At 42.1% G+C, this 27,805-nt stretch overlaps 2 protein-coding genes and 1 long non-coding RNA gene across 6 annotated transcripts in view; 1 reads left to right on the forward strand and 2 right to left on the reverse strand.

The window, feature by feature from the left end:
- LOC110989617 (3'-5' exoribonuclease HELZ2-like) overlaps positions 1-1,782 on the reverse strand; it is a 32,056-nt gene extending 30,274 nt beyond the window's left edge. Inside the window, exon 1 of one of the 2 annotated variants that reach the window (XM_022254139.2) lies at positions 1,152-1,782. The gene's annotated coding sequence lies outside the window, so the exon portion shown is untranslated. The remainder of the gene's footprint in view (positions 1-1,151) is intronic. The other variant, XM_022254147.2, reaches the window with a different exon arrangement.
- A 1,007-nt stretch (positions 1,783-2,789) lies between these two features.
- LOC110991168 (3'-5' exoribonuclease HELZ2-like) overlaps positions 2,790-27,805 on the reverse strand; it is a 29,541-nt gene continuing 4,525 nt past the window's right edge. For 2 of the 3 annotated variants that reach the window (XM_087135043.1, XM_087135044.1), the window contains exons 2-36: positions 27,588-27,682; positions 27,164-27,200; positions 26,652-26,770; positions 25,471-25,555; positions 24,877-24,913; positions 24,401-24,534; positions 23,774-23,950; positions 22,972-23,059; positions 21,496-22,456; positions 20,703-21,097; positions 19,569-20,402; positions 18,905-19,196; positions 18,589-18,775; positions 18,306-18,431; positions 17,929-18,159; positions 17,428-17,705; positions 17,101-17,302; positions 16,524-16,759; positions 15,687-15,920; positions 15,174-15,546; positions 14,679-14,960; positions 14,474-14,584; positions 14,279-14,354; positions 13,674-13,957; positions 9,752-13,422; positions 9,534-9,625; positions 8,989-9,138; positions 8,524-8,661; positions 8,003-8,292; positions 7,325-7,569; positions 6,589-6,691; positions 6,164-6,388; positions 5,558-5,714; positions 4,985-5,152; positions 2,790-4,657 (exon numbers count right to left, since the gene is read on the reverse strand). In XM_087135043.1, the coding sequence (XP_086991169.1) occupies positions 4,548-4,657; positions 4,985-5,152; positions 5,558-5,714; positions 6,164-6,388; positions 6,589-6,691; positions 7,325-7,569; positions 8,003-8,292; positions 8,524-8,661; positions 8,989-9,138; positions 9,534-9,625; positions 9,752-13,422; positions 13,674-13,957; positions 14,279-14,354; positions 14,474-14,584; positions 14,679-14,960; positions 15,174-15,546; positions 15,687-15,920; positions 16,524-16,759; positions 17,101-17,302; positions 17,428-17,705; positions 17,929-18,159; positions 18,306-18,431; positions 18,589-18,775; positions 18,905-19,196; positions 19,569-20,402; positions 20,703-21,097; positions 21,496-22,456; positions 22,972-23,059; positions 23,774-23,950; positions 24,401-24,534; positions 24,877-24,913; positions 25,471-25,555; positions 26,652-26,770; positions 27,164-27,200; positions 27,588-27,682 (11,223 nt within the window). In that variant the 3' untranslated portion in view covers positions 2,790-4,547. Of the gene's footprint in view, positions 4,658-4,984; positions 5,153-5,557; positions 5,715-6,163; positions 6,389-6,588; positions 6,692-7,324; positions 7,570-8,002; positions 8,293-8,523; positions 8,662-8,988; positions 9,139-9,533; positions 9,626-9,751; positions 13,423-13,673; positions 13,958-14,278; positions 14,355-14,473; positions 14,585-14,678; positions 14,961-15,173; positions 15,547-15,686; positions 15,921-16,523; positions 16,760-17,100; positions 17,303-17,427; positions 17,706-17,928; positions 18,160-18,305; positions 18,432-18,588; positions 18,776-18,904; positions 19,197-19,568; positions 20,403-20,702; positions 21,098-21,495; positions 22,457-22,971; positions 23,060-23,773; positions 23,951-24,400; positions 24,535-24,876; positions 24,914-25,470; positions 25,556-26,651; positions 26,771-27,163; positions 27,201-27,587; positions 27,683-27,805 lie in introns of those variants that run through there. The other variant, XM_087135045.1, reaches the window with a different exon arrangement.
- Positions 5,616-17,024, forward strand: LOC147799698 (uncharacterized). The gene is made up of 3 exons (XR_015424917.1): positions 5,616-5,728; positions 13,707-14,397; positions 14,732-17,024. It is a non-coding gene; the product is annotated as an uncharacterized LOC147799698 (long non-coding RNA).

A 27,805-nucleotide genomic window follows, 5' to 3' on the forward strand; every position in this document is an offset into this window, starting at 1 on the left:
CATTTTTGCTAACCAGTAGTTCTGCATGCAGGCAGACAACCTAAAGGTTGCCGTTGCGCATGCGCGAAAACACAAAAAAGTCCAATAAACGCTGTCACGGGGCTGAAACCTGCTGAACATACTCTGATCCAATTGGCAATACACGTACTTCCCGGTGTCACAGTCTAATTTTTCTGGCGTGCTCAGATTTCCGGAAGAACGCACCGGATAAATGAGCACGTTGCTGCAACGTGGCCATTTATCCGGTGTGCTGATTTTTCCAGTCGCGCACGTACGTGCGCTCTGGGTCTGGTACCGCATTTTGCGCGGTTTAAGGCAATACGAGGAATGAAGAGATTGAAAGGGTTGTTTGATGCACATATTCTACGCATCAAAGCCGCCCCAGGGGGTGTATTTTTCAGTATTTTCCGTAAACGCAATGCGCATATGCTAAGTTGACAGACTAACCACATCGAGACTAGGAGTGGGCGACTTCACAATGCTCTACAAATGCCGCTGTCATTGAGCCAGATAGTCACAAGTCACTCCGCCCCTTACCCTACTTGGGTCCTTGCCTCAGACCTAATGCTCCTCTCAGCCGATTTTGTAATCCCAGAAGGATACAACCCACTTGGCAGATACCGTTTGTTCTGTGACATTTCGTCTTGTACACGTATCCTTCTAACCTGACCCTAGACACCACGACTAACGAAATTTCCGTTAAAACCACTTCGACGGAGGCGCACGGATGTCCGCAAGAAGTCCTGGCCGTGAAGCCGTAATCATGTGGTGTAAGAACTCAGCACACCAATGAAGTAAACCAATTCAAAACGGGATTTACTGGCCGTAAGTTTGGGTCTCAGGTCGAGTCGCTCGGCAGTGTTCGCTTCCTAAATCCTAGCATGCCAAGGAAATGAGATGGTGACACCGGTCCAAAGGTTCTCATGCCGCACTGGAATCGTCTTTCGGGGGGGAGGAATTTGAATGGATTTTACTTTGGATAAGCTAACATTAAAAGGATTGAGCACGAGGACGAACGTTGCAATATAAAGTCTTGTGATACATACATATATTTGATTTGATATGTAAAGATGTATAAAAATTAATAGTTATTCGTAGGTGATGAGAGAAGCTCGTTAATATCATTCAACAAAAACAAAGCAAAAACGTACCTCTTGTGCCCACATATGAATAATAAGTTGATGGTTCAAATAATCCAGAAGTAGAAGTGAACTACGTCTATCAAAAATAGGTATTCACCCATTCTTCATGATCACAATGGATCCAGACCTGAACACATATAAGAGCCAGATAGTGGCTCAATTTTTTAAACGACTCCACTCAGTTGCGGGTTTGTAATGCACAGTGCAGCTGTAGAAGCACAACTCGTCGGACAAACAGATAGCTGATGTGAGAAATATATGGATTGTCGCAGCATTTGTAAGCAGACTGTCATGAAATCTGCCCTTACACTGCTGTTTTGCAAGGACGGGGTTTCCCTGAATGAGAAACACCGACCTTATTCTTTTATCGCAGATGACGCAGCTCTAAATTCAAGGCGCAGTGATATGGAACCACCTTGCATATTTTATGTAAAACACACAACAATGGTTGAGTCAAAGCAGCGTAGGGATTGTTACACAGAACTTAAGCATAGTCACCATTCCCAGTCACCATTGCTTATTTGGGAACAACAGGTGGCTAGGCCTATTCTAGCGCAGGTAACTATTGGTGCGCATTCGCATCTTGCATGTAACTACAAAACGGCAGTCAAAGCATTTCAAGATATAGCATAATTTTCCAATTTTTCTCAAATGTGAAAATCCATCCTCAGACCTAACCCCAATGTAAACTTTTCTTTCTCAAACCACCTGGAGTCACGTTAAGTTAAATTTTATCAAGCATAAACCTTTTGTGCATTCATTGTAACGATATTAACAAAACAAAGAACAGCCTCTGAGACACTCGTAACGCATGCTCTGTTGGACAACGCTTCGAAAAGAGAATATCGGGATCATGTCCTTTGAGTTTGGTCGCCAGATTCTGATAGACCAACAGACAATTCGGTACTCAATGGGTAGCAGTTCCGTCAGTTTAGAGTGCAAGCCTGTAATGCCATGTGTTTCTCATTTCCCCAAATTCCCTTTATGAGAAATACCGGTTATAGGTATTGTGTAAGGGCATTGTTTGACAATGGCCTCCAGCTGACGGATTAAATTGAATGCGAAAGATTCAATGGCTAAACAAAAGCATGTTTACTTTTACATGTACTTGTAATCTCTCCTTTATGACGTTGCAGATGTAAATACCGATTGTAACCAGGAAATTATTGACAAAAAAATGCCCTTTTACATTAGAGTGTATTCAACTATTTTCAATACTCTGTTAAGTTATCGGGAGCTAGTCATCTTGGATATGTCTCCATCCCCTTTATTTAAATGCAGTACAAGTGGCGTAGCAGTAGGGAGCAGGACAGGGTGTCATGCACCCCGATGGATGTCCATGCCCTTGGGTGCCCCCTTAAAATGTTGAACAAGCCGTCGTCTTGGGAAAATGTGTCCATCCCAGGATGCCCCCAGGAATATCCTCCAAAAAGCCTCTTCGATAAATTTCTTCCCGAATGGTTGCACCTTTAATGTGGATTTTTTTTCAGTAAACGCCCGATATAGTTGACGGTTTCTCACCGACCAATTAGTGACTCATCTTGGAAAAAACGTGCCTTGTGCAACTGAAAGTTTCTGCTAAAGTTTGGTCATAGCGTTTACTATAAAGTGGCAGCTTGCCAAACATGACAACGTCAAAACAGGACATGTTTTTAAACACTGTCGTTTATTATTGTCAAACTATACTTCCATGGCAAACCGATAAGGACATGTTAAGGTTAAGAAGTTGGTAACTGGTCTGGATTTGTAGATAAAAAACTATTTTTTTGCCATCCCTTTTACTGTTAAATGGTCTGATAAAGATGGCCAAACGCAGATAATTGTCACTGTAAACAGAATATTACACAATGGAATGCGCACTCTCTCTTAAAAAGTGACATGCACAAATATTGTGATATCTTTAGAAAGAATTTAGGCATTCGATTTACAATTCTCCTCGGTAAATTGTTCCTGAAAAATTGTGGTCCTTTACAAGTGTTAAAAAAGTGGTCACGAACTGTTATACTTTTGACTTAATTAATATATTAATGGATTATATGTGCCAATTACCTGGTACAATGTGAATATGACATATTCCCATACTGTTACATAAACTATTTTCCATTACACTTGAAAAATATATCAAAGTTTGATAAAAATGTGATCTGGAGACGGAATGTTCCCTGTTAACATACAAAATTTCACCGACAGACAAGGCTTTAACTTCTTCATTCAAATTTCAAACATTCCTCAAACTCCTGTTTGCCCAAAAAATCATTAGGCCTAACCCCCCCAAAAAAATATGTAGGCTATATCCTGTAAGATCTGATTCTGGCGAGGAAAAACAAAATCAGGGTTTTATGTAGTGTACGTGTTACGTACACGGATTTCGTCCAAAATTCATTATTTAGAAACATTCATTGAATTCTTTCAGAAATATATTATACACTTTATCCATACACATATATTGCGTCATAACACTATTCTCTTTAAGAGCTTTATTTTGTGCTCCTAAGCAGGTTGGGGAAAAAAAGAGTTATACTTCTGAACGCTGAAACTTGTCAGGATTTGTCCTGATTTCAGAATTTTGATAAGGATATTCCTGATTTCAAGAGCTTTAAAACATTTTGTTTTAAACTCTGGAAAAACCCGAGTTTACCATTACAGTGTTTTTATGTACATGTACAGGTATAACAATTGACATAACACAAGAAGCGGGTATTGTAATAGGTGTCTACAGGCATTTGTATTTTTTCCATAGATCTCATGCCTCTGACGGACCCTCAAAACCTCTGATTAGTATATTTCGTAGATTTTTCAGTTTTATCTGATCTCCCCCCTGACGTCTAGATAAACATAATATAAGGATGTAACTACTACTAGCATACAGGATTCTATGTATACATGTGCTTACAGAGATGTTTTCATGCTATCAAAATTCCTACTTACTTGTCTGATCATGCTTGATGAATTTTCTAAAGCATTATTATTTGTCCCATATTACCATCATTTTAGTTAAACATTTCAACATAAAGAGTAGACGCTGTGCTTATCAACTTATGGACATAAGCAGTATCCGTTGAATCAAGGTTAGCTACATTATTACAGTAATTTGATTAATCCAGTTTAACGTGCTCTTAAGGCCCCTTCAACACCAGACATCAGTAACATTAAAATAGTTAGTAAAACAAAAAAGTACTTGGTAACTGTTATATTACTTTATACACAAATACAAGCGATTGGTATGTCAGCGAGATGCATGGAATATTTATTTCAATATGTGAAAATTATTTCAGCTCATTTGGACAAGGGTGGTTTCAGCTCCAGCCCCCATGTAGATGCAGATCTATTTTGCCACGTAGCCCTTGCTTTTTCACGATAAACAAGGAATCGTCTGCATGTCACTGATCTACGAAGACTTAGTCTTTACTGGTAACCTTTGAGGAAGTTCTCGGCGAAAACTACAGCTCCCTTCTCGTGGTAATGGTTGAGTAACTTTTCCCATGTTTTGTGAACACGCAAAAGAAATCTGTTTCCTGAAGGGCAGAACGAGGAGTAGCAAAACAGAGTGTTAACTGCAAAAAAAAGCTCTGCCACAAGGGGTGTCTGGTCATACGAATTTGGTAAGGCTTGATTAATTTCTGCTCACTGACAACTATGTGCAAATGAAAATACATGTATTTACAAGGGACGTAATGTCCATTTTGCTGTTGCTTAAATTTGTTACAAGTCTTTGGACGTGTACTTCATGTTCTTTTGACCATTTCAAATTCTTCCAATACTTCTTTATGCCTTTCCTAACACATCTGTTAGCCACTGCTTGACAGTGAACACACGAAAATGAGGCTAACATCCATACTTACCAAGGATAATTAAACCCATTCTGGGTCGCGTGATAGCGACATTCATTTGATTCTCATCGCAGATGAAGCCCAGGTTGCGTTTCATCCAAGACGGTGAGGGTTTGTCGTCAATCTCTACCCTTGGCAGTGACCTAACGGTGGACAGAATGACGAAGTCCCACTCTCTCCCTGTTATATTGAACACAAATTACGTATTTATTGAGTGAATGTCACCGTATTATGATTTCTGCCATCAAAACAAAATTTTGATATTGCGATCAATACACCTCCTCCTCCTGCCTTCCTTCCTTAAGTTAAGTCTCTTCCAACATGCACTTTCTATTAAAGCCCACATGATGGTGATTTACACTTAACCAATTATATCAAAGACAATTTATCCACAAAAAAACCTGTAAGTCGTTAAAGCGTTCGTTTCATGGTAACCTTAGTCATGGAGTGAGTCCTTCCTGTGGTTTTTGGTACCTTTCAAAAGATATTTTTTACCTGACTTTAGTAAGTCGTACCTTTGTTGTGGACTAGGCTCTTGTTTCAAAGACATTTCTGTAAATCAAATTGATTAGCTTTTACTTATACCTTGACTTGTAATAACTGTGCTAACTGTAACGTTTTCCAGGTTTGCTTCTTTCAGCTTCTCTTCGATCAGCGCTTTTTGGAGGCGGTACTGTGCAAGGACAACCAAGCTGTCTGGTTTCACGCCCAGACGGTTCACCATCACTGACACAATGCGGACCTACGGAAGCCACAGTAAGTATCATGCATTAGATGCATTCTTGTATAATTAGCTCTTTCGCGGTATTCTTCACAGATCTTATGACTTCTAATGATAGCAGAGTTATTACAAAGTTTCGTTATCTGAGTTCAGACTCGGAATATTCCGATTTTTGGGGGGGTGAGGTGGGGGTGGGGTTGAGGTTATTCATCGAGCGCTACAAGGGACAGAGAACATTTGGTAACGAATCCCGAATAGTCGACGCATCCAAAATTATGCTCTTGGCGCAGGACTGTGGCTGCAAGCTGGCATGTGGAATTGATGAAAGGACACTTCTGAAAAATATACACCCTTATAAGGATAATTCGGGTATTAAAATGGCATGATTAGCATTTAGAATTTACTTTGGTAAATAGCAAAAATGACGTTACGTAGTTTTGCTCCAAACAAAGTAATGTTTGTTTATGTACCACGTGCTTGACTTCATGGGAGTTTCCTTTCGACTGTTCATTGCCTTCCTCTGTCCGTACACTTTGGATTTCTTCAACTCCAACGTGATGGCAGAACACCAGCGGGTTCTCCCTGCCGCCAGGCCATATTGCCGCGAGACGCGGCTCCCGTCTCTTAACGCTGGCGTCCGTCACTAGCTTGCCCTTGTAAAAAGCCTCCGAGGGGAAGGCACAGATTGACTCGTGCTGTGGATAAAAGACAGTGTTCTTGCCGAATGCCTATCACACAAATACCATTTAGTTCCCAGGAAACAGCTCAAAATGGTAGCAAATGGTTTTTGATTTCATTCTCAACCTTACGGTAGAACAGAGAAGACTGAAGCCTTTTGAATCTGCCTTTTATCCCCATAGAGAGTTGCTCTGGATTGAGAACTACTGAAACTCACCATGCGATATTGAATAGTCAGCATTTTAACTTCCTCTCCGTACTTCTCGAGGAGAGATATCTCCATACCGAGTTCTACCGCTGTCCTTTCCTGGATAATGGGTCTGCAATGAAAATGAATTTCAGAGTCTTGGTGAATTCGTCTCTTTCGTTTCATCCACTTGAGTGTGCAAATAGTTTATTTCAACATCACTGTCCTTGGTCGGAATGGAATTTGCTGAGGAGATTTCCCTTCAACTGCGGTTTCTACATTGCTTTCCCAGAGCATTCAACATGAGCTTAAGCTAGTGCGTTCCCCCAATTACGTTCCCCCAAATGCAACAATTGCAATATTTTATGTACACTTCACATTGACCTCTAGGTCCATCCGATCTGACTACCCACCGCTACTTATAAGTGAGGCGTGTGCAGCAAAATAGCCTGCAAGAACTGTGATGCTAGTATATTTTCGTATGTCAATACAGTAGGCAAACTTGCAAGTGAGGCTAGTCTGGCAGCGTCATGAAAATTTGCAAGCAGAAAGCTCAAACAAGCCTTACTTATAAGTTTGCCTACTGTGTTGAATCATACGAAGATATATTAGCGTCATAGTTAGAGCATGGCTATTTTGCTGCACAGGTCTGACTTATACGTAGCGGTGGGTAGTTGAATCGCGTGCTAGGTTTTGGAAGTATCGCTAACACATTAATATTTGGAGATTTGATATTTCGCATTTGCAAGTCTTTCTGCTGACTCACCTGAGCTGTTTATGGTCCCCAATTAGAACAACCTGGCGTGGAGAATGTCTTAACTTCTTCAGGGTACTGTTAGGTTCCTCAACCTCTTTGGCGGTCCCCACCAGCGGTATCAGGGTTTCTGGTTCACTGCACATCCCAGCCTCATCCACTATGCACTGGATCACATTCAGGTAATTCTGAACGCGTCCACTACCTGCCTCATTACACGTACATAGGACTACCTTGTATTTTCGCAGTTCTTCTGCCTGTAAATGGTGCAACAGGAATATCCGTTGATACAGCTAGCTTCACTGGGGTTGTCATGGAGCTACCAACCCGCAGAAATTTGCCTCAAATTTCGTGCATAATGACATTGTGTGTGACTTACAGATAAATTTGCGGACAATATTTTCTGCATAGCACCTCCTCAAAGTTCAGCCATGAAATAAAATATTTGTCTAGCGTCTTCCGTAGGCACCAAAGCTGAAGTGTCTTGACGGTTTTTTTTCATAAAAAATACGTTTAATGTTTGCTGTACAAATTGGTGCCATTCATTCAACCAATCATTGAATATGCTGCAGATGTTTGGGACATTATTCAGAGGCAAGCTGATGTAGTTACGTCTCGAATGACGTTTAAAGAATTAAGTTCAGTGAGAAATGCTGTCGCTCTGTACGACTCGTTTAACCCCAAACCAACCTCAGCTCCGTGAATTAACTTCTTGTATTGGTGCAGTTCGTGGAAGCCGATCTTGTAGTGCGGTTGCTGGAATTTCCGGTCGTACTCTCGGATGAGCTCACTGCAACTGTTTGCCTTTTGCCGAATGAGGTAATGCAGTGAGATGTGGCGGAGGTCAGGGTCCATCTTGGCTTCTTGAGAATGGCCGATCTTACTCGATCCATAGCCATGGCCAGGCAGTGGGTAGTGTTGCTGTTCCACCAAGTGATTGTACACTCGGATGACCGATATCTCCAGTTTCAGCAGGTAGTCTGCATCATTGGGAAATTTAAAAGGTCAATAAATCTTCTTTGCAGTGGTACCGTATGACCTTCTAATAACTGATGTCTGCCATCACTGATAATCTGCACACTGGCAGAGAAAGAAGAAAACGAAAGGTATCAATCGTATTTTTTTAACAGGTCAGTGACTGCTTCCTCAAAAAGGTAGGCCTACCCACTATCAGATAACGTGTCTTACCAATTTATATTTACTTTACTTACGGGCAACAACGTCGACAGACTTATTGGATGGTCCACAGTAGAGAACCTGCGGCGGTCCCCGTCCAGAATTGGGCAGCTGCTTGTTCACCTCCGTGAAGAAATACGTGAGATGGGCACCAGTGATTGTCTTGCCTGTGCCTTCAAAAATTCAGTTGGATAACCATGTCAAAATACATCTTTAAGAACATGATTGAATAGAATATGATTTACTATACCTAATTAGATTTCACCACCGTTGGATAGTAATGGCGCTCTTAAAGATCCTACCAATCTGAAGAATTAAGTTGAGACAATTGAAGAATCCCAACACATGAAACTATATTTCTCCTTTGGAGAAAGAAATGGCATACTGCACACAGCTTTTAATAAGAAAACCTATTATTCTTGAACACTTCAATCGATAGTTAACGTGTATATAATGTTGCTCTTGAAAGCAAGCTATGAATGAAAAATCATTCCTTTTACCTGGCGGACCTTGGATTATGGTGAATTGCTGCTGCAGGGCGAGTTTCAGTGCATCTTGTTGCGGTTTGTTCGGCAGAGGGAAAGGCGAGTTTGGGATTTCAAAAGACGTCATATGTCTACCGAGATCAAGCATTCTCTTGAGCACGGTATCTGTAAAAGTTGGATAATTATATGGACTTTAAAATCCAGTCTAATGAATGCATCACTGAAATGTCGTGACGTTTTGCTCATGCCATAGTTCTGTTGATATTCTGTTTCGAACATAGCTTAGGTCAATTTAACTTTAATCTGGACATTGATTTGAATATTTATTTCAACGTCGTGCACTAAATCACCTCAATAGAAGATTAGGAATAAGGAAATTTATAGCATTAGCGAATACATTGACACCGATGAAAGTTTCTGTAATTAAGTTCATATGACATGTGAAGGTGATTAAGGAATCCTTGGTATTGATTGAAGCAGAATGCTTTTGTTCCCCAAACCTTCGACAAACTAACGACAACCTGTAAGAAGAGTGACCATATAATAGCTGGAATACTTACCACATTGGTCGACCTTCGGGTTTCGATGAAGACAGATATCCTTGGTCAGTTGCTCTGCCTTGTCCAAACGTATCACTGCTGACTCCAGACGTCTATTTCAAAAACATTGTGTGTTTAAAACTTGGGCTTCATTGTGACACACCCACATACTAATATGTACTTCTCTACTTCTATACAAACTTCGTAAAGCAAACGGTGGCTAACATGGAGGCACTTACCTATCTGAGCTGGACTTGGGTATTATCTCGATCGTGCCCGTGGATATTTTCTTAGACACTTTCTTAGACACGATCAAAGCGTCAGGAAATGGTGCTGAATGCTGATTCACCAGAACGTGGACAATCAACTTCCAACTGTCGGTCCAAATGTCAACGTCTTCAACCGAGGAAACAACAGCATGAGCGACAAATGTGTTTTTATCTCTGTCTACTGTGAACGATCCCCTGGAGGAGGATGTGTTGCCAAACTCAAGAAGACTGTGCTTCGTGTTGGGATCCAAGGGTAGGTCCTTGTAACGGATGCAGATAAAATCACCACTGCGTAATTTTATGTTGCGGTTGTGGCAGAACATTTTTTTGACCTCGAAAACCCCACAAAACTTGACTGGCTGATTGTCTGCGTCCTGAGAGCATTTCCACTTGATGTCTACGCCGTGGAGTCCACTTGTTTCATCGCTAAGAACAGCATCGTAGGCTGAGACCATTTTAAGGATTGGCAGCCACACAGCCTGATATTTTTGAATACTCTTAATCCTGGCGGGAGGACGGTGTGCCGCCACACTGGAGAAGCTCTCGATGGCATTGGCACGGTGTTCAGTGCACAAGTTCAACTTTGGAGTAAGACAGAACAGCTGATGGCTGGGCATCAAAACACCCTTTTGTATGGAGGCTTTAAGCTGCACCTGCACTACGTCACCCCGTTGAAAGTCCCGCTTGAAATTGACAAACGGTAGAGGCTTTTTTGCATCTGATGTCTCACAGGTTACTTCTTCAATGATGTTGCATTTTCGCCTCCGTCGTTTCTCGCGTTTCTTCTGGTCTCGTGTGAGCAATTGGTCATTTTCGGCGTCCATGATAGTTTGCCTAATCATAGTCAGGTTTTGTGCTTGGATCCCCTGCAGGAGTTCCTGCCAGATTTCGGTAGAAATTTGAACATTCGTTTCCGAGTCCAGGGTGCAGATCGTTCCTTGTGAGTGCGACGAAACGTGAATCTGTCTCGCCACTGCTTCCGAATGGTGCAGCTCGTAGACTCGTTCTTTCCATTGCAGCTGCATTCTGATGTCGTTCTCGCTGATTTCTGGCCTGCTGGTCGGTTTGAGGAGGTTGAGAGGGCATTTCATTGGAAGGAATGCTCTGTAGGGATAGAGCAAATCCAAACCAGCATCTGAAAATCCAGTCAGAAAAACCTTAAACAGCAGAGGGGCTTCCCTGAGCCTCAATGCATACTGCAGTGCAAAGGTCTTCTTTTCAAAAGCCCGGGAGTTGAAGTGTTGGTAGTTGCAATGATGAGCTAATTCTGCGATTTCGCTGTCAGAGTACGGTCGCTCAGATTGGTGTAACCTATCTCGAGCATTCTCGTCATTTATTGCAGCTACCAGCATGCGATGCACAACAAGGTCGAAGTACCGTCGTATCGGCGAGGTGAAGTGGGTGTAGAGGTCCATTTTCAGCGTGTGATGTCGAGATTTTCCCGGATAATCTCCACTGTTGATGTAGCCGCTGCGCTCTTGAATACGGAGGTAGTTCGCTTTTGCCGCACCGAGCTGTGGGTGATTCTCGTCACTGGTAATCAGGTCGGTGATACTTGCCATTTGGTCCTGGCCCGCATCCTGTGTGACTGCCGTTCGTATTTCATCCCACTTTTCCTTCAATACTTTCATCTGACGTGGAGCTTCGTTGCTATCTAATTCAGTCGTTGGTAGGGACTTCGATTGCAGCTCCAAACTATGAACCACGTGTTGACCGTGCTTAGCAACCCAATCGTTGACATTTTCGTCGCTTGGAGCGAGTTGCCTTCTGAGTGGACTGCAATCTGGATAGACCTTAACAAGGAAGATAGCCACTGCCTGATTAGCAAGCAACATCATTTCTTCAACCAAAGAATGTGCCAAGGGACATTGCGCCTCCTCTTTTTCAGTGTCGTGTGGAAACGCATAGTAGCCAACTCCCAAACGAATTCTTCGTCTGGCATTGGCTAGTTTGCTGAGAGTGCAGATTTTTTCCTCGAGAGTATCAAGGCCTTCTCTGTCACTGGAATTGGAACCGATAATTTTCTCAGCATCATAGTACGTCAGCCGTCTCCGAGAACGGATTACGGATCGGGTGAGCTTTGTCTCACCAACTATCGAACCATTCTTATCCATGACAGCCAAAACGGAAACAGTCAGTCTGTCTTGATCCGGAAGTAGACTGCACACCTCATTGCTGATCCTTTCAGGAAACATGTTGACAGGATTGTCAAAGGGGGGATAAAAGGACGTGGCCCTGTTTTTCGCTTCCTTGTCTACTGGCGAGTCTTTAGAGACGAAGAAAGATACGTCGGCGATGTGAATGCCGACTACGTAGTTGTCATCCTTTGATTCGATGCTGAGAGCGTCGTCAAGGTCCTGGCTTTCTGGGGGATCGATGGTGAAGACGATCTGATTTCTTGCATCATACCGTGTCTGGAGTTCCTCTTTAGGAATTTGCCAGTCATCTGGGAACTGTTCGACAACCTTCTCAATGACACCAGGTTTCCAATTATCTCTCACGCCGTGCATGAGCTTGAGGATACGAAGCCCATTCTCTCTGTTGTCTCCGAGTGGGAGTACCTCTGTCACTGCACCAATCGGGTAAGGGAGGGCAGCAAGCCACTTTTGGTAGCGCACGAGAAACAGCGTGTGCTGCCGATCCTTCCTGGAGATTTTCACATTTTCAAGAAATGGCATGGGACCGTTTGGATTATTTCCGTATTGGTAAACGGATACAGTACTAAAGTCCGGTGACACATATTTGTTGCCCTTCTTTCCACTCTTCTCTTGGTTGTGAGACCAAATATATAATTTCGGGAGAGTGCGGTCAAGCGGAACCATCAAATTGTTCATATGTTCATCAAGCTTACAAACAATATCCATCATCAGTGCAGATCTAGCCGCTCTTTTACATATGCAGATGACTTTTCCGTAACACTTTTTGTTTTCGCTCTCAGCGAGCCCCAATACATCACTGTCATCGATTATTTCTACGATAACCTCATCTTGGTTCAGAGCTCTACCTCTTCTTCTCTTACTTGTTATTAAAATCTTCCCAGAGGAGCCCTCGTCGAGAGGGACTGCATAGGTGTGTCCAGACTCCTCACAATGGAAGGAACAGATCTTGTATTTTTCTGGCTGTTCTTTAACTTGTTCATACGCCCTCTTCCGTTCCCTTTCATTGTGTTCGTCGTTCTTCAAGCCCTTTTCGAAGTCGGAGTCATCGTCTCTGTGCTCACCATGTCGTTTAGGCTTGTCTTCACAGTTAAATGCCAATATGATGCGATCGGATTTCTGTATCATTCTGTACTTGTGTCCTTTGCGTTTTGATTTAGCAGGGGCCTTTCTATCGCAGGAGCCTTCGTCATCCATATCAGGAGTCGCATCAGTTTCCTCCAGCATACACTGATCTTCAGTTATCTGCCTGTGGAGCTCATGAAGGATACCATCTGGGATGGTGCTGTCGTCCTCTTGCAGCCACGTATCGACCTCAGATAAAACTGGAGCCTCTGAAACTTGGGATAGCTTTTGGGTGGTATCATTCACGAGTGGAGTAGGCGTGCCGACCCACGAACCGCATGGATTGAACTCAGCTGCACAGGGATTCAAACGTTTCTTCGCTGCTTCTATTTCATGCTGAATTTCTGCAACAGAGGTTCCCTGTATTTGAAGTTATAAACGAAAGAGAAATATTTGAAAAGTCTCCTGATAAAATAAAATTATTTCAAACTCTCGTCGTTGAGGATATTTGCCAGTTTTGTGACTTTGAGTATGTCTAAAATAAATGTTTTTATCAGACAAATGGAATAAAAATCCTAGCAATAAGAGCAATATATGATCGAATTTCATATTTTAGAAGTTCGCAGACTCGTGTTATAAGATCTGAATGAGTAAAGTTATAAGTAACTCACCAATAGTGTGCCATTTTTTTCACATTCTTTCAGATACCTTCGCCATATCTGTGAGCAGTCTCCCACCGAGCATAATGTGGATGGGTCACCAACAACCATCAGTAGAGATTGTGCTCGTGTGCACGCTGCATTAAGGAGTCGGGGATCAGACAAAAATCCGTAGTCAAACGCATCATCTGGGTGATTTGCCGGACTAATTGTGGGCAAATATGACGTCATGTCGGCTTTGTTGATTGTACTGCGTGTTCTCACTGGGCTGATGATAAGCACACGATATTGCTGTCCTGAAGACGGAATCAAAAAAGAGACAAAGTAGTCGATTAGCTGGATACCAAAATAGGACGGAATAGATAGGCCTATGCTGTTTCATAAATGGAAGAGTTGTTTGGTTTTTCAGTCATGACTTTCTAGTGAAATAGACAAAACAAACATGCAGTTTTATGTGTCAAAATACATTTTCTTGTTGTGTATAGAGATGGTAACATCAACTGCCAAAGAGACATAACAAAACCAAAGAAACTCCTTTACTCTAAAGCTAAAGATGATTGGATGGGTTGACGAGTCTGATGTCATTCTAAAACTCAGTTCTCAATGAAAATGTTTACCTTGTACATTATGTATTCTGTCGACAGTGATGTTTCCGAGTCTGAGCTTGCGGAGCTCATTGCGAATTTGACGTACCTGATGGACATAAAGAAACAGGCAATGCTGCATTATTTACTAGGTGGCAGAACACTTACGGCTTTTTCAACTGTAAATTTATGGCACTATGGCATTTAGAGATATAGAAATACATTTACCTGCATCGTATACGGTGTTATAATACCAACGCTGTTCTTGTTCAGCTCTCCCCATTTATCCTTCGGCCAAGTGTCGTGTAAGTCCTTCACAATCAACCCAATTTGGGTCACCTATTGGGTGTAAACATACGCTGCAAATTATTTCTAATTGTTTCAAAATGGTATAATATGGCTTCTGAATTTTGTCAACCGATTTTTTTTTTACCTCGTAGTGGTTGATGTACGACATTCCTATCCTCTGGTCTACTCCTTTCACAGTGCAGAAAACTAAGGGATGCTTGGATCTGGGATGAGGCTCGTGACTGACCACCGCTTTCATCTGTTGGCTTACACGGGTACCGGAGTAAAACGCCCCAAACATGAAGTCCAGCATTTCTTGACATGTGCGATAGTTTTGAGACAGCATCACTCTGCCAACCTTCTGGTAGAACAGACGCTCCAGCAAGGATATGTGGAACTTAGCATGACGGGCTGTTCGGGAAAACACCTGACAATGGAGAGGGGAACGACAAAAAACGGTAACTGTGATTCCAAGCACCTTAAAACATAGAGCAAGGACACACACAGATGCTTGAAATGAGTCCTTAAAAGGGTACCCATATACGGGTAGGAAACACCATCAAGTCTTCCCATTCAGTCTATAATTAACAATTTTCAGTTTGAAACAAAAACTACCCCATTTTTACGTTGAACTGTTCACCTTTGGACTGATCTGAAGATGATCTCCAGCGAGAACTACGCAAGTCTTTTCTGTTGCTAAGGTCAGAGGCTGTAGAACTTCCGCTTCCAATGCCTGTCCTGCTTCGTCGATCAAGATGTGAGTGAAGTGCCCGTAAAGTTCCAAAGATTCCAGCAAGAACGATGTAATCAGTGTTGTGATGACAACGGTGCTCGCTTTGATATCATCGGCAGTCAGAGGCTGAATCTCGCCATTTTGGATAGGAACATAACGTTTCACCGTTGCAGGAATTGTTCTGATGTTGCGATACTTTGCACAGACACGAACCATCTTGTCGATGCTGCCCTTTTCAACGAGTGCGTCAAGGTGCTCAGTGATGTATAAATCCGCAGCACTTAAGAAGAGCACAGGAAGTGAAACCGTGATTATTATAAAGTAGGCGTATATGCAGTCGGGTGGACTGACCTAATCGTCATATGAAAGAAAACGCAAGTCTTTTTAAAAGAAAAATGTGAAAATTTTTAGAAAGAATACCTGTTTGTTTGAGTGCAGATCAGAATTTTGCTTTTCGGTCGAAGCTGCAAGGTACGCTGTATGGCCATAGCCAAGGTGTGCGTTTTTCCCGTACCGAACGGCCCCAAAACCAGCACCGGTCCCAGCCCGGTCATTTGGCAAGAACTGCGCCCACCATAGTCTGATACGAATCTCAATGCCTGATTCTGATGAGGATCACTCAGGTGTTTCATTTCGCTTGAAAGGGTGGGTAGTCTGGAATGGCGAAGCAAAGCAAATTTTCTAATCGTCAGATTTTCAGTCCAGGATCTCACATGCGATGAATGTACACAAGTATAAATCTTCCATTTTTATGCAATCAAAAAGTCATTTGAGTGTATGAAATGTTGTCAGTAGGCCTATTAACACGTTCACCTCTGTGATTTTACACTTATACGGAAGATTCTGTATGCTAAACTGAATGTTGGCTGGGTTTGTTTCTCACGGATCTGGACCACGATCAATGATCCGTCGTTGGTTTACGTACTCCCAAATCCTGCCTTATGGATTGTGCAAACCAGCATTAGGATCATTGATGGAGATCCAGTGACTAGTGAAACAAACAAACCTTTTGTGAAATTTGTACATGTATTTGCATATGCTCACTTGGAATACCGAGCAGGTTTTTTGGTCATTGTTTAAAATTGAAACTAGGCCAACCCACAGGCTAAATTTTAATACATTTCATGGCAGTGTCTTTTTAACCAGTTTCCTTCATGATGCAGGTACAAATTGAATTTGGGGGTAATTTTGAATGCTGTTTTGCTGTACACACACAGAAAAGTTCCTAGACATCCATCTCTATCTGAAGAGACTTACTGTTGTGGCTTATCTTTTGGCGGGAAAACCATGTCCATGTTTTTCAGACGATCAACAGCAGAATGCATGTAGCAGAACGGGAGTCTGTTCAACTGGAGTTGAACCTTGACCTGGTATGGGGTGCCGTTCTGGAGATTTTGGTCGCTGACACAAGTTGGACTGAGTTTGACGTGCAGAGTTTCTTGCTTGTGTCTTCCCAGCTCGTCTTGATCCAGGAGTATGGCTGCTTCGTAAATCTGATCGAGAAATTATAATCAAAATGCTATTTCTTCAACTGCCTTAGATCAAAGACCCTTTAATGTTCCCGTACTACCTTAAAATGCCTGTATCATATATTCTTTTGAAGGAAGACGTTGAAAGGCTTCCATCTTTATCCACCATCTGGCAATGTTTGCTAGTTTGCTACTATACCTGTCACTGGCCATAACAATTATGCCAGTGGCTGATTCCACTTCACATCAGATGCAATAAAACCCACAAGTTTTCCCTGTCAGTTCCAAAGTCACTTTGCAATTCATCTTCGTGATTAGTGTGTGAAATATTGACACCTGATCGCGGTTAATCACCCGTCGTTTACCTTTTCCGATGTACCGAACTGCAGCATTATCTTGCGGACACTTCTTTCGATGATTTGGCTTGTCTCTGAGTCATCCATCAAGACTGTCTTCAGATCCAATATTCCGTACTTGCTGCCGTCCACTGAAAACTTGGTAACTGTTCCAGTGGAGGTTTCCACATAGATTGTATCCAGACACTTAAGAGTGCTGTCTGTGCTGAACCTGTTGGATACGCATAAATGAGAGTAATAGATTTTTTTCAGTCAAGGCAACACGTGAATGGTAAAAGTGAAGAGGTAAAAGATTATTTCAGTTGTAAATATACTCTCCCACTATTTCGTTCTCACTTGGAAATCTTTCTGTTACATTCCAGCTCCTCCAAATACAGCATTCTATGCATGAACTCTCTGTAGTTCTCTCGACTCATCTCCTTGAGGTCGTCAATTCCGACCGTGGCTGGTACCCGATAGCTCGAGAGCAGTTTCTCTTCACTGAAGGAGAGTTGGTAGTCCTCTTCTACGATTCGCACAATCTCTGAGTTACTGCTGTTCCAGACAACTACCGGTTTTACTTCCTCCTGCGTCTCGTCAAATATCTCGTGCTGCACTGACAAACCAACTTGGACCTTGAAAAATAAAAGAGCGTCCACCATTTTTATGCAGCTTTGTTTTAAATAAGGGTCCCTCCTGTCGGGTATTAAAAAGGAATATTTGTATTAACATTGGTATTGATGCACTGGTTTGGGGTAATGGTTTTGTGATATTAGAGCCTGGTATTCAATTTTCTTGCGTGTACTTTTGAAGTGGCATTGAGCTTTGTATTAACAAATACCAATTTAGCCTCCTTACCTTAAGCTTACGGGCAAGATACGGTTCAGAACCCAGATCGAAAAGGACCCACTGAGAAAAGCTGCCTAGGATCTGGGAGCGAAAGATGACGTCAATTTGGTATGTCCTTCCATCTTGCTCCACGATGAGGTTGCCGGGGCACACTTGGGCCTCACTCTCATTTGCCGGGCGAGAAAGTCGGAAATAATGTCTGTTTTCGTCGTAGAACAAGCAGACACGCTTCAGAGATTTCTATGTGGGATGGATAAAGTATAGTGTATAAGTCTCCGAGTAGAATGCAGCAAGACAATTCTATTTTCCTTGTTCTTTTTCTCACACTAGCTATCCATGACAAATGAATTGAAGTCTTTAAACTTGATAAAATATGCTTTAATTACCGTATCAGAAACCTTTATGGTGAATGTCCAGGTGTAAGCCGAATCCTGATCCTTTCCTTTCCCAATAAGATATTGTGTTAGGTCCTCAGAACATTTCACATGGATTCCCGGTAATTCCTCTGCTATCTGCATAGGTAATGGATGAAAAAAGTGGCGTTATTTGTCATGTAGTATCGCACTGTGATCAGACATCAGAAAGCTTAAGAGTTAAGATTACTTGTTTCTTTTCACATGGTTGGAGCATTATTTGTAGTCGATAAACGAGTCTTTTTTTCACACTCACCACATCCCTGCCCTTGGTCGAGGAGTTGTACTTTTCAAGGACTTCGTCCATAAAGGCGTACAACTTCCGCTCTTTGGCTTTCCTCACTTTCATCATTCGATAGCGATGTCTCTCCATCCATTCTTCGAGCTCTTCTTTGCTGTGAGCTTTGGTGCAGTCAGTAAAGACGCAGCTATCTCTTTTATTCCTAAGCCAAAATTTGGAAAATAATATTTTGCAAATAAAATGTCGAGAGCCAATCCTAATCACCAAAAGTAATAACAATTATGGGGGGTTACTACTGTGATTTGTGGGACTAACGAATCGTGCCGCTTACTCTAAGCATTCTTGGTACTGGCCGTTGACAACATTCCAGGGCGGGTCACGCTGCTTCCATTGGTCCTTCTTGTCTTCGTCTGAGTTGACCTTTGACCAGTGCTCTTTGGTCTGGATGTGTTGCTCCAGCTGCCAAGATGCAGGGTAAGATTTGTTGCAGTAGGAGCAGGGATGACAGTGCTTTTCAGATGGAGCAGATGCGGCAGGATGAGATGCTTTGGAAACATCGGACTGCACTTTGGTATCCTCTGTTGATTCCTTCCCAGCTGAGATGACCTCAGCTAATGTTTTCACTAAAATAAAGTACATTGGAATAGTACTTAAATACGACTGGGTGTTTTGGGCTATATTGAATTAACTATAGGTATTTAATTAAATTGTCAGGAAAACCAAAAGAAATGAAAATAAAAACGCATTTCATTAAGCCAACAGTGTAGTTATTTGTTATGCATTAAGCTAAACCAGCTGGATGAGTTTTTTTTTTCATAAAGTAGGTCGGACATAGAGCTGAAAAATCATTTGTTTAGTAAGAAAGGTGCCCTGATTTCCCCCAAATACCACAGTTTTTAAAACAAAATAAAAAAACTAAGAGTGACAACATTCTTGAATAAGAGATGAGAATCAGATGCATTTTGCCAAATTTCTGTATCTTAAAACATACTCACTTTTGTGATCCGCCATGTAAACCCAGAGTTCTATTTCTTCCTTAATGTGAGGAAACATGCAATCGGACCTAGGACAGGCCTCGCCCCGGGTGCACAACTGAGGCTGGACCGTGGGTCGCAGTTTATGATGTCTTGGTCTGACCTTACACCATCTCTTTTTGGTATCAGAGAACATTGCCACGATCTTGAACTGCTTCCAGGCATGAGACGCTTGACTTGCACACACCTTCGATTTTACACCATTGCATGTCCGCTGCTCTACCACTCCAGATCTGCCGTGCCTTTCGAAGCATATTCCACAGACGTACTTGATGGGATGAAGGAAACTGGGAGTGGTTGGCACAGGAGTTTTCTTGGCATCAGGAGTTGAATCTTTACCATGGGGTGATTTGGATTCAGGAGAGGTGGCCGGCATGAGCGACGAGGAGGGAGCAGCTTCAGGGCTTCTCTCAGTACCCTCCATCGTGCCACCTGTCTCGGTCATTTTGCTTGCTGAGGCTCTACCTTTGGGTTGAGATTGCGGGCTTTGCTTAATTGTTGCAGTCTTTGAAACAGGAAGGAGAGTACCTGAGGACGCAGTCTTGGAGCCCTTCCCTGCACTGAGAGGCTTTGCGGTGATGTTAGGAGTGGAGGCCCTCCGTTGGAGTTGCAGAGGAGTTTCTGCCTTTGTCTGTGATTTAGCGACAGCAGAGCTGACAGAGGATTTTTTCCCATTGTCCGTTGATGACCTCTGATTTTGTTGTTCGTGTTGCTCATTGTTTGATGACGTTGAATGTTTTTTGTTTACACCTTGGGATGCCTGCCTTTGAGATATGACACCATCTATAGTTTTGACTGAATAAAAAAATCACAGAGATCAAACATTAAAATTTGCCGTTCTTTTGAGAAAGTATTTGTTAAGAAGCTGTGGTCATTTGATTCTAAACAAAATGGAAAGACAATTCATAGCAGATTCCTGAGTGATATGAAGAAATCATGACTGACGCTTGAAATGTTACTCTTCCCTCTTGTGTTGAGCACATCAAGATGTCTGTCATCAGGGAATCTCAAAGATGATTGACCCAAACCCTTTTGAATTTTATTTAATAACATTCTCCATGCTTTAGCATCTAAGTAATAAAATTCAAAACTAACTGTTATATTTGCCCATGTAGTGCCAGAGGTGAACTTCTTCCTCAATGTGAGGGAACATGCAGTCGGAACGCGGGCAAGCATCACCAAGCTTACACACTCTTGGATAGACTTCCCGTCGCAGTTTAGGATGTCTTGGTTTCACCTTGCGCCAACCCTCCTTTTTGGAAAACAAGACGGCTGCCCTCTCCTGAAGCCAGTCATGTGCACCAGAACTAGCGCAGACGGCTGGATCGCTCCCTCCTCGCTGCCCCACAACCTTGCTTGCGTTGCTTGCGAAACACATCCCGCACGTGTACCTCAGGGGAAGACTGAAACTGGGGATGGTATTGGCGGTTGCTCCAGCTAAAGATTTGTCACAAACATTTTCTGGCCTCTTTGAGGGCGAATTCTTTTTCCTAGAAAAGGCATGCATCAGAAAACACTGTACATCAATCCAGTGCACAATATGGTAAATAAAAATTCTTTCAATTTTGTTTACAGAATTTGTGAACATACTCTGAGTTTGAATGTCTGGGCAACAGTTTAACAAAAGGTTCGTAAATTGCACGTTTTTTGCTTTTTCAGTTGTTGAGGAATGCAGTCTTCAGCCTTTTATTGCCAGGCTGTGTATTTTATTGAGGATTCACTTAGATGATGCTTCGAGGGCATTTTGAGGAAGTAATTAGGAAAGTCGAATCTCAGCTTTGATGACTGACAGGGAACTCTTAGTCGAGTAGACGTCAGTCTTATCACGTAGGTCCCTTTTGAAAATATTTTCCTGAGAATTATGAATACTTAGTATTGACTTCCTTACTTTACGGGCTTTACTTGCGTGAAGTCATTGGCGTCTTCTGATGAGCTGGAGGGCTCTGCCGATCCAAGTGAAGCATATCCCGTCTCTGAGTCACTTTTGGACTGCTTAGCATCGATTTCTTGCGCGTTGGAGGAACTTGTGCTGGTTTGATTGGGTACCGGCTCAGGTGTGTGCAGCCTGGGGGACAGTGGAGATAAATGTGATAACGAGGATGGCGGCGACGTCGATGGATGTGATGCAAGCGCGTTGGAGGAACTTGCGCTGGTTTGAATGGGTACCGACTCAGGGGAGTGCAACCCGGGGGACAGTGGAGATAAATGTGACGAAGAGGATGGCGGCGACGTCGATGGATGTGATGCAAACGCGTTGGAGGAACTTGCGCTGGTTTGATTGGGTACCAGCTCAGGGGAGTGCAGCCTGGGGGACAGTGGAGATAAATGTGATGAAGAGGATGGCGGCGACGTCGATGGATGTAATGCAAACGCGTTGGAGGAACTTGCGCTGGTTTGAATGGGTACCGACTCAGGGGAGTGCAACCCGGGGGACAGTGGAGATAAATGTGATGACGAGGATGGCGGCGACGTCGATGGATGTGATGCAAACGCGTTGGAGGAACTTGCGCTGGTTTGATTGGGTACCGGCTCAGGGGAGTGCAGCCCGGGGGACAGTGGAGATAAATGTGACGAAGAGGATGGCGGCGACATCGATGGATGTGATGCAAACGCGTTGGAGGAACTTGCGCTGGTTTGATTGGGTACCAGCTCAGGGGAGTGCAGCCCGGGGGACAGTGGAGATAAATGTGATGACGAGGATGGCGGCGACATCGATGGATGTGATGCAGCTGGTAGCTGTTGTGATGATGTTGGTGGGGGCGATAGTGTTGATAAAGTTGGCTGTGGAGGTGATGATGAGGCCGGCGTTTCGGGCTGTGGTAGTGGCGATTGAGATAGTTTGGGCTGCTCTGTATGGAAACAATCCAAATGATGTCGTTGCTCATTAAAATGGGTTCTTCTATAATGGCACTTGGCAGTGTCCTATGTCGGGATATCACGCCAGTTAGGTAGCGAGTAAGACCGGTGAATAGCTAGGACAGACCAGGGGCAGTTTTGAATGGGGAATGTGGGGCTAGGGCAACAGATGCAGGAAACCAGCATTATACTTGGGGGAAAGGAATCTTGTAGACACTGGTACAAGTTTATATGCGACGATATTTTAACTTATGGGAACTGCGTTTTCCTGGAGCTACAGGGGTTGGAAAATAATCAAGTTAGCTTAGAAGTGGTCGTTGGCTTTTGAAGATCCGGTACATCACCTTTAAACCAGCAATCTTGCAACAGGACTCCAGTGATTGTCAATTCGATTCCTTTACCACAGAGTTGTAACAGACAATATATTTCAGCAAGGTTGGAGGATAATTTCAATGTGCACTTTCATTGTTGGTGAAAAGAGAATGGAAAAAGAAATCGAGAGACTTACCTTTCTGAGTGATAATTGGCTGTGACTCAACAGTTGCATTTTTCACATCCTCAGTTTCTTTAGCTGTGCACGAAGACTTGCTACTCTCCTAAAGAGATTTCAAAAGATGAGCATTATAAAAGTGACCTTGAAGACTCTGGTTGTTGGTTAAGTGGCTTCCCTATTACGATGTTGAGCGTGCCAATTTGTCTTTTAACATGTCTCGTCTTCTAAAGGCAACAGAGTAAAAACTCTCACTCTAAGAAAGAGTAAATCTCCCATAAATCCACTCGAAATGAGTGAAACCAACCTTAAAGAGTGAAAATCCACTCTAAACGAGTGAAAATTACTCTAAAATTGGAGCCATGGCAAAATAATATAACTTATATGGCCCTTTGACAGAGTGGGAATTTCACTCTTGTTGAGTAATTTTCACTCTTTTTAGAGTGGTTTTCAATCTTGTTGAGTGCTTTTATAAGTGACTCACTATTTTCGAGAGTGAGTTTTTCACTCTTGCATTTACATCTTTATAAAGGTTTAAAAAAGATCACGATATCTGTTTCGGGGGATCTCAAAAGTGGCCATAATTTGTTTTTATCAAGAAATTAGCAAAACGGCACTCCAAAATGGAGCCACGACCACTTTGGGCAGGGTTTTAAGCAGTTTAACATTACCTGGATTAATGAAAGGATTTTAAAATAATGGTTTTATGCAAAAGTGAAACACGTCGGCATATGGGCATTTTACGGCTGTCAGTTTTTCCTTCTCTATAAAAACAATTATAACGAATTGACACTTTATAGTTGCATTGCGGTGATTTTACCCATTCATTCCTGGTGGTAAGGTCTTTTTGAAAAGGAGTCAGATTCCGAGCAGGTGCTGCTAGAGAAGGTGCCGGCCCGTTGGCAGTCGCGCCTTTGGTCGGAGCCATAGATGCCAGCGGGTACAAGGAGGATTCAACCTGTCTAATGATTTCCCTCACCTCTGGATTTTCTTTCAACTGTAGACAACATGACATGTTCCTCAGTAAAGTAATTGTAGAAAGGGTCAAGGGTGTGCAGAGATACACACCTACTTCATCTTATTAAAAAATCTGTCAAATTCACTTCAAAGCATCAAATCTTCACAAGCTTAATTCAATCAGTTTGACCGTGTTCTGTATGGACGTATTCAGAGGTTGCTTTGTTGTACATGTAGTTGAGTCCATCAAGTCATTTTTGCAGAAAGGCCAGCCACAAGTAAACAGAATGCAGCTCACTTGAATAGTTTTTGAAGTGGGACTGAGAGACGTTTAATGACCTGGACTACATTACTGTGTTCAGGCAAAATTGGCATGTCATCGCCAGTTCAAATATAGGCCTACGTAGTGATTTGTTTAAAGTTCTCTCTTTCTCTCCAGAAATTTAAAGCTTGCATTTTGAAATTGTAGGAATAGTTTTTATCATCCTACCTTTTCAGGGATTTCGCTGAACAGGAATTGTTGAAATTCAGTCAGACTGTCACTTCCTTCAGCGCAGGCAAATGCGTACTTAGCTCTCACTAGCTCGATCTTCGCAGGAACGGAGTATCCGTTGATATACAAAGCTTCAATCAAATTCGCGCGTTTAAAAAGAGCATAATTTATTGTTAATTTTTCACTCACTCCGAATAGAGCCATCGTCATGTTACACAACTGCTACATAAAAAGTACCAAAAACTACACTAAATCAGAATAAATGTCTGGATGTACCTCTATTTGAAACCCTGAATAAAATCCACTTGTCTTGGCTTTCATATTTGAACTGCTGAACAATCTTTATCGCCTCTCAACAACAATACACAACACTTTGGACAGTTTTCCTGCATTGCCTGGGATAAAGACACTTTGAAAGAGAGATTACTAGAAATTGGCATGTGCAATTTTCACCTGTAGTAAATTAAGCTTACCACTTTCAGCATCTTGCATTGCTGCTTGGCAGTATCCCTACAGGGGAAAAAATGAAAATTACAATCTTTGAAAAATCGATTTCCAGGCGTTTGGATGAGTAAGTAATTGCTCTAACTTTTCGAATGGAAAATAAAAGTAACTATCTGGAGCTGTATGTGTAGTCGAAAATTGATGGAGACAAACGACTTGGAACACTTGAATATCCCGACATAAATGCAGTACATTAATAATAAGCAAATTTTAAGCTTTGGCCTAAAATCAGTTGCAGCCAAAAGCCCTCATAATGTGGCGTGCGTAACTCGGTCAACCTATTTCAAGTGTACAAGAGAGGCTCAAAAATAATCAAACGATTTATATACACGTACAATCATAAAGGTTTAATCAACTAAGTTAATATCCTCAAACGTTGTGATTTCTGCAATAGCTAGCTCTTGTTATTACTTATTTCTCTGTAACGCTTGTGAACGTCTGTTGCCCATGGAAATTGGTCTGTAGGCTTAGAGACACATGTAAAAACACAGTTGATTTTTCAATACCACCATCCTATAGTTGCGTTTAAGAGAGTGCTACTGATAAAAGACTTAAACCCTGACCAGTCTGTTGGAGCACTGTGACCGAAGAATCAGCAGATTGGCATCAGATGTGGTGTAGCAAGAGGAACCATCTCGACGGAGAAGCCTACAACAGATTATAGAACACCGCCATTAGGATAGAGCTGTGCGACCTAAGAACGCGAAACATACATGTACACTTTAACCTGTAAAGGTTGCCTCCCACAAACAAAGTAACTTATTTTGTCCCCCAAATTGTCCGATTTTTCAAAATCAAATTATAGCAAATAACGTGTTCTACCTGTACTGGAAATTTCATCTTGCTTTTCAAGGGTTATTTTCAACTGGGTAATACAACTCATTTTTGTCCTTCCCAAGGAAAGTTTTAACAGTTTATCTTGTCAGTGAATGCAGTCACTTAATTCATATCCTGAAATATCACACAACTGTTTTGTTTTGTTTTTTACCTCCGCAATTTCTTTCTAGTCCTAAACTTAATGAAACGCATGCTTATTTCAGAAAGCAGTGGTTTTTTGTACGTTATCGACATTATTTTCTCAACGCATCGTCGGATTCAAATGTACCTGTAGTATTCATTTTTGGAACCGATAACATAGTTTTTATAAATGTTACATTTGGCTTGCATTTTGGGAAGACACGCTTTATAGAGTAAAGAACAGTTGAATGAAACCTCCTTAACAATAACGAAAACGATTTTGCACCATCTACTTGACTTCACGGGGCATTACTTCAAGTAATTTTGTTACTGGCTTGACCTCTTTGCCAAATTATCGATATGCTGATGAGCTGTGGATGATGACAAAGAAGATGTCGAATGTCATCGAATAAGGTGTTGAAGACAATATTGAGAATGATAGCAAAGATGACATTGAAGGAGATGCCAAAGATGACATTAAAGAGAAGATGATAGTGAAGAAAATGAACGAGATCATATAAAATGGAGTTTTATAATCAAAGATAACAATGAAGATGATGCAAAAGATGATGCCGATGATGGGTTAGGTTGGATGGGGTTAGGTCGTGTCGGGGCGCTCAGGCTGGGTTAGTTTGAATGGAATAAGCTGGGTAAAGCAACCTTTTTCACCGAGTCAACCAAATGAAATGTCTCCCAATGAAATATAAACCACGTGGACCACCGCGTGGGCACAAGTTCAAGTGTGGAGAGCTTCTCCGTAACAGGCTGCCTTATTTTCAAGATTTACCCGCTGATGTTGATTCCATGACTTAGGTACATGATCGCGGTGTTGACGTTTCCTCGTGCCATGAGATCAAGAGCTTCATCCTGAATGTCTCGCTGTAGATCCAGTATGAAGTCTTTAAGCTGTGTCATTGGGAAGAGTCATTTTTATTCTACTGACAACTTACACCCCCGATTCGAAATGGTATAGGCCTACTACTACTCGTCCTGCTATCCCAAACTTTGGGTGAAGGTGTTAGGTTTTGAGAAAAAGCATTGTCGTCCACACTCGAAACAAAAATGCATCTCTGAATTGACAGTGCCTTCACTGAATCGCCGTATACCGAAATATAAATAAAAGTTATCCCTGATAAATGGTGTGTTCTTATAACATTTAACTTTTTGTACGGTATTTCACATTAGACTTTATTTCAAGCAGAGAGTAGTGAGTCTTTTACAGTTGACACTTATCACAACAATCTGTGTTGGTTCTTGTTCTTCTTAAACTAACACAATTATATGAACAAGACCACTTACGACTAAAACAGGAGGCAGAAGATCCAAGGGAGTTGAGCTACGAAATAAATAAATAAAAAGTTAATATTATTTGTAATTTCGCAACAATAACTTGTAATTGCCAAGAGTTATCTGTCGAGAGTTTGTGTATTTTTGTGCCCTTGAAAATGTGACGTGGGCGCTCGGTTGTTGGCTGTGTTTTTAATACACAATTAATGATGCATCAGGTGCGTCAGTCTGTACTTGTAGTTGCATTCTTAACTCTCGACATGGGCGGCTGTGGTGAAATTTGTTCGTGTTTATTTTGCATCAACTGGCTCTGCTTTGTTACGATAGAAGACACGGGTGTTTTAATTACTTTGTAAAATATTCGCCCTAAAGGGGTAGAATACGGGAAGTTTAGTCATGGTGGGAATCGTTGATTACAAGTACAAGCTTTTTTTACCTTAGTATTCCCAACCGCCATCCTATTCTTTGGAGTCGTTCGTCACTACACTGAGCCATGTTGTCAGCTCTTTCAAACTGCACCGATTTCTCGGGCTATAGAATAGTCAAAAGAACCCAACCATCAAGAGCACGTACAAACTTCTAGAAACCCAAATATTTTTTTTAATGTTTAGGAAGGTATTGGTAGCAAAGTTAGGGCCTACTGTAAAATCACGC

The sequence above is a fragment of the Acanthaster planci genome, linkage group LG03, assembly GCF_054643075.1.
Source record: "Acanthaster planci isolate LZ-2023a linkage group LG03, COTS_SCS, whole genome shotgun sequence".
Taxonomy (NCBI): domain Eukaryota; kingdom Metazoa; phylum Echinodermata; class Asteroidea; order Valvatida; family Acanthasteridae; genus Acanthaster; species Acanthaster planci.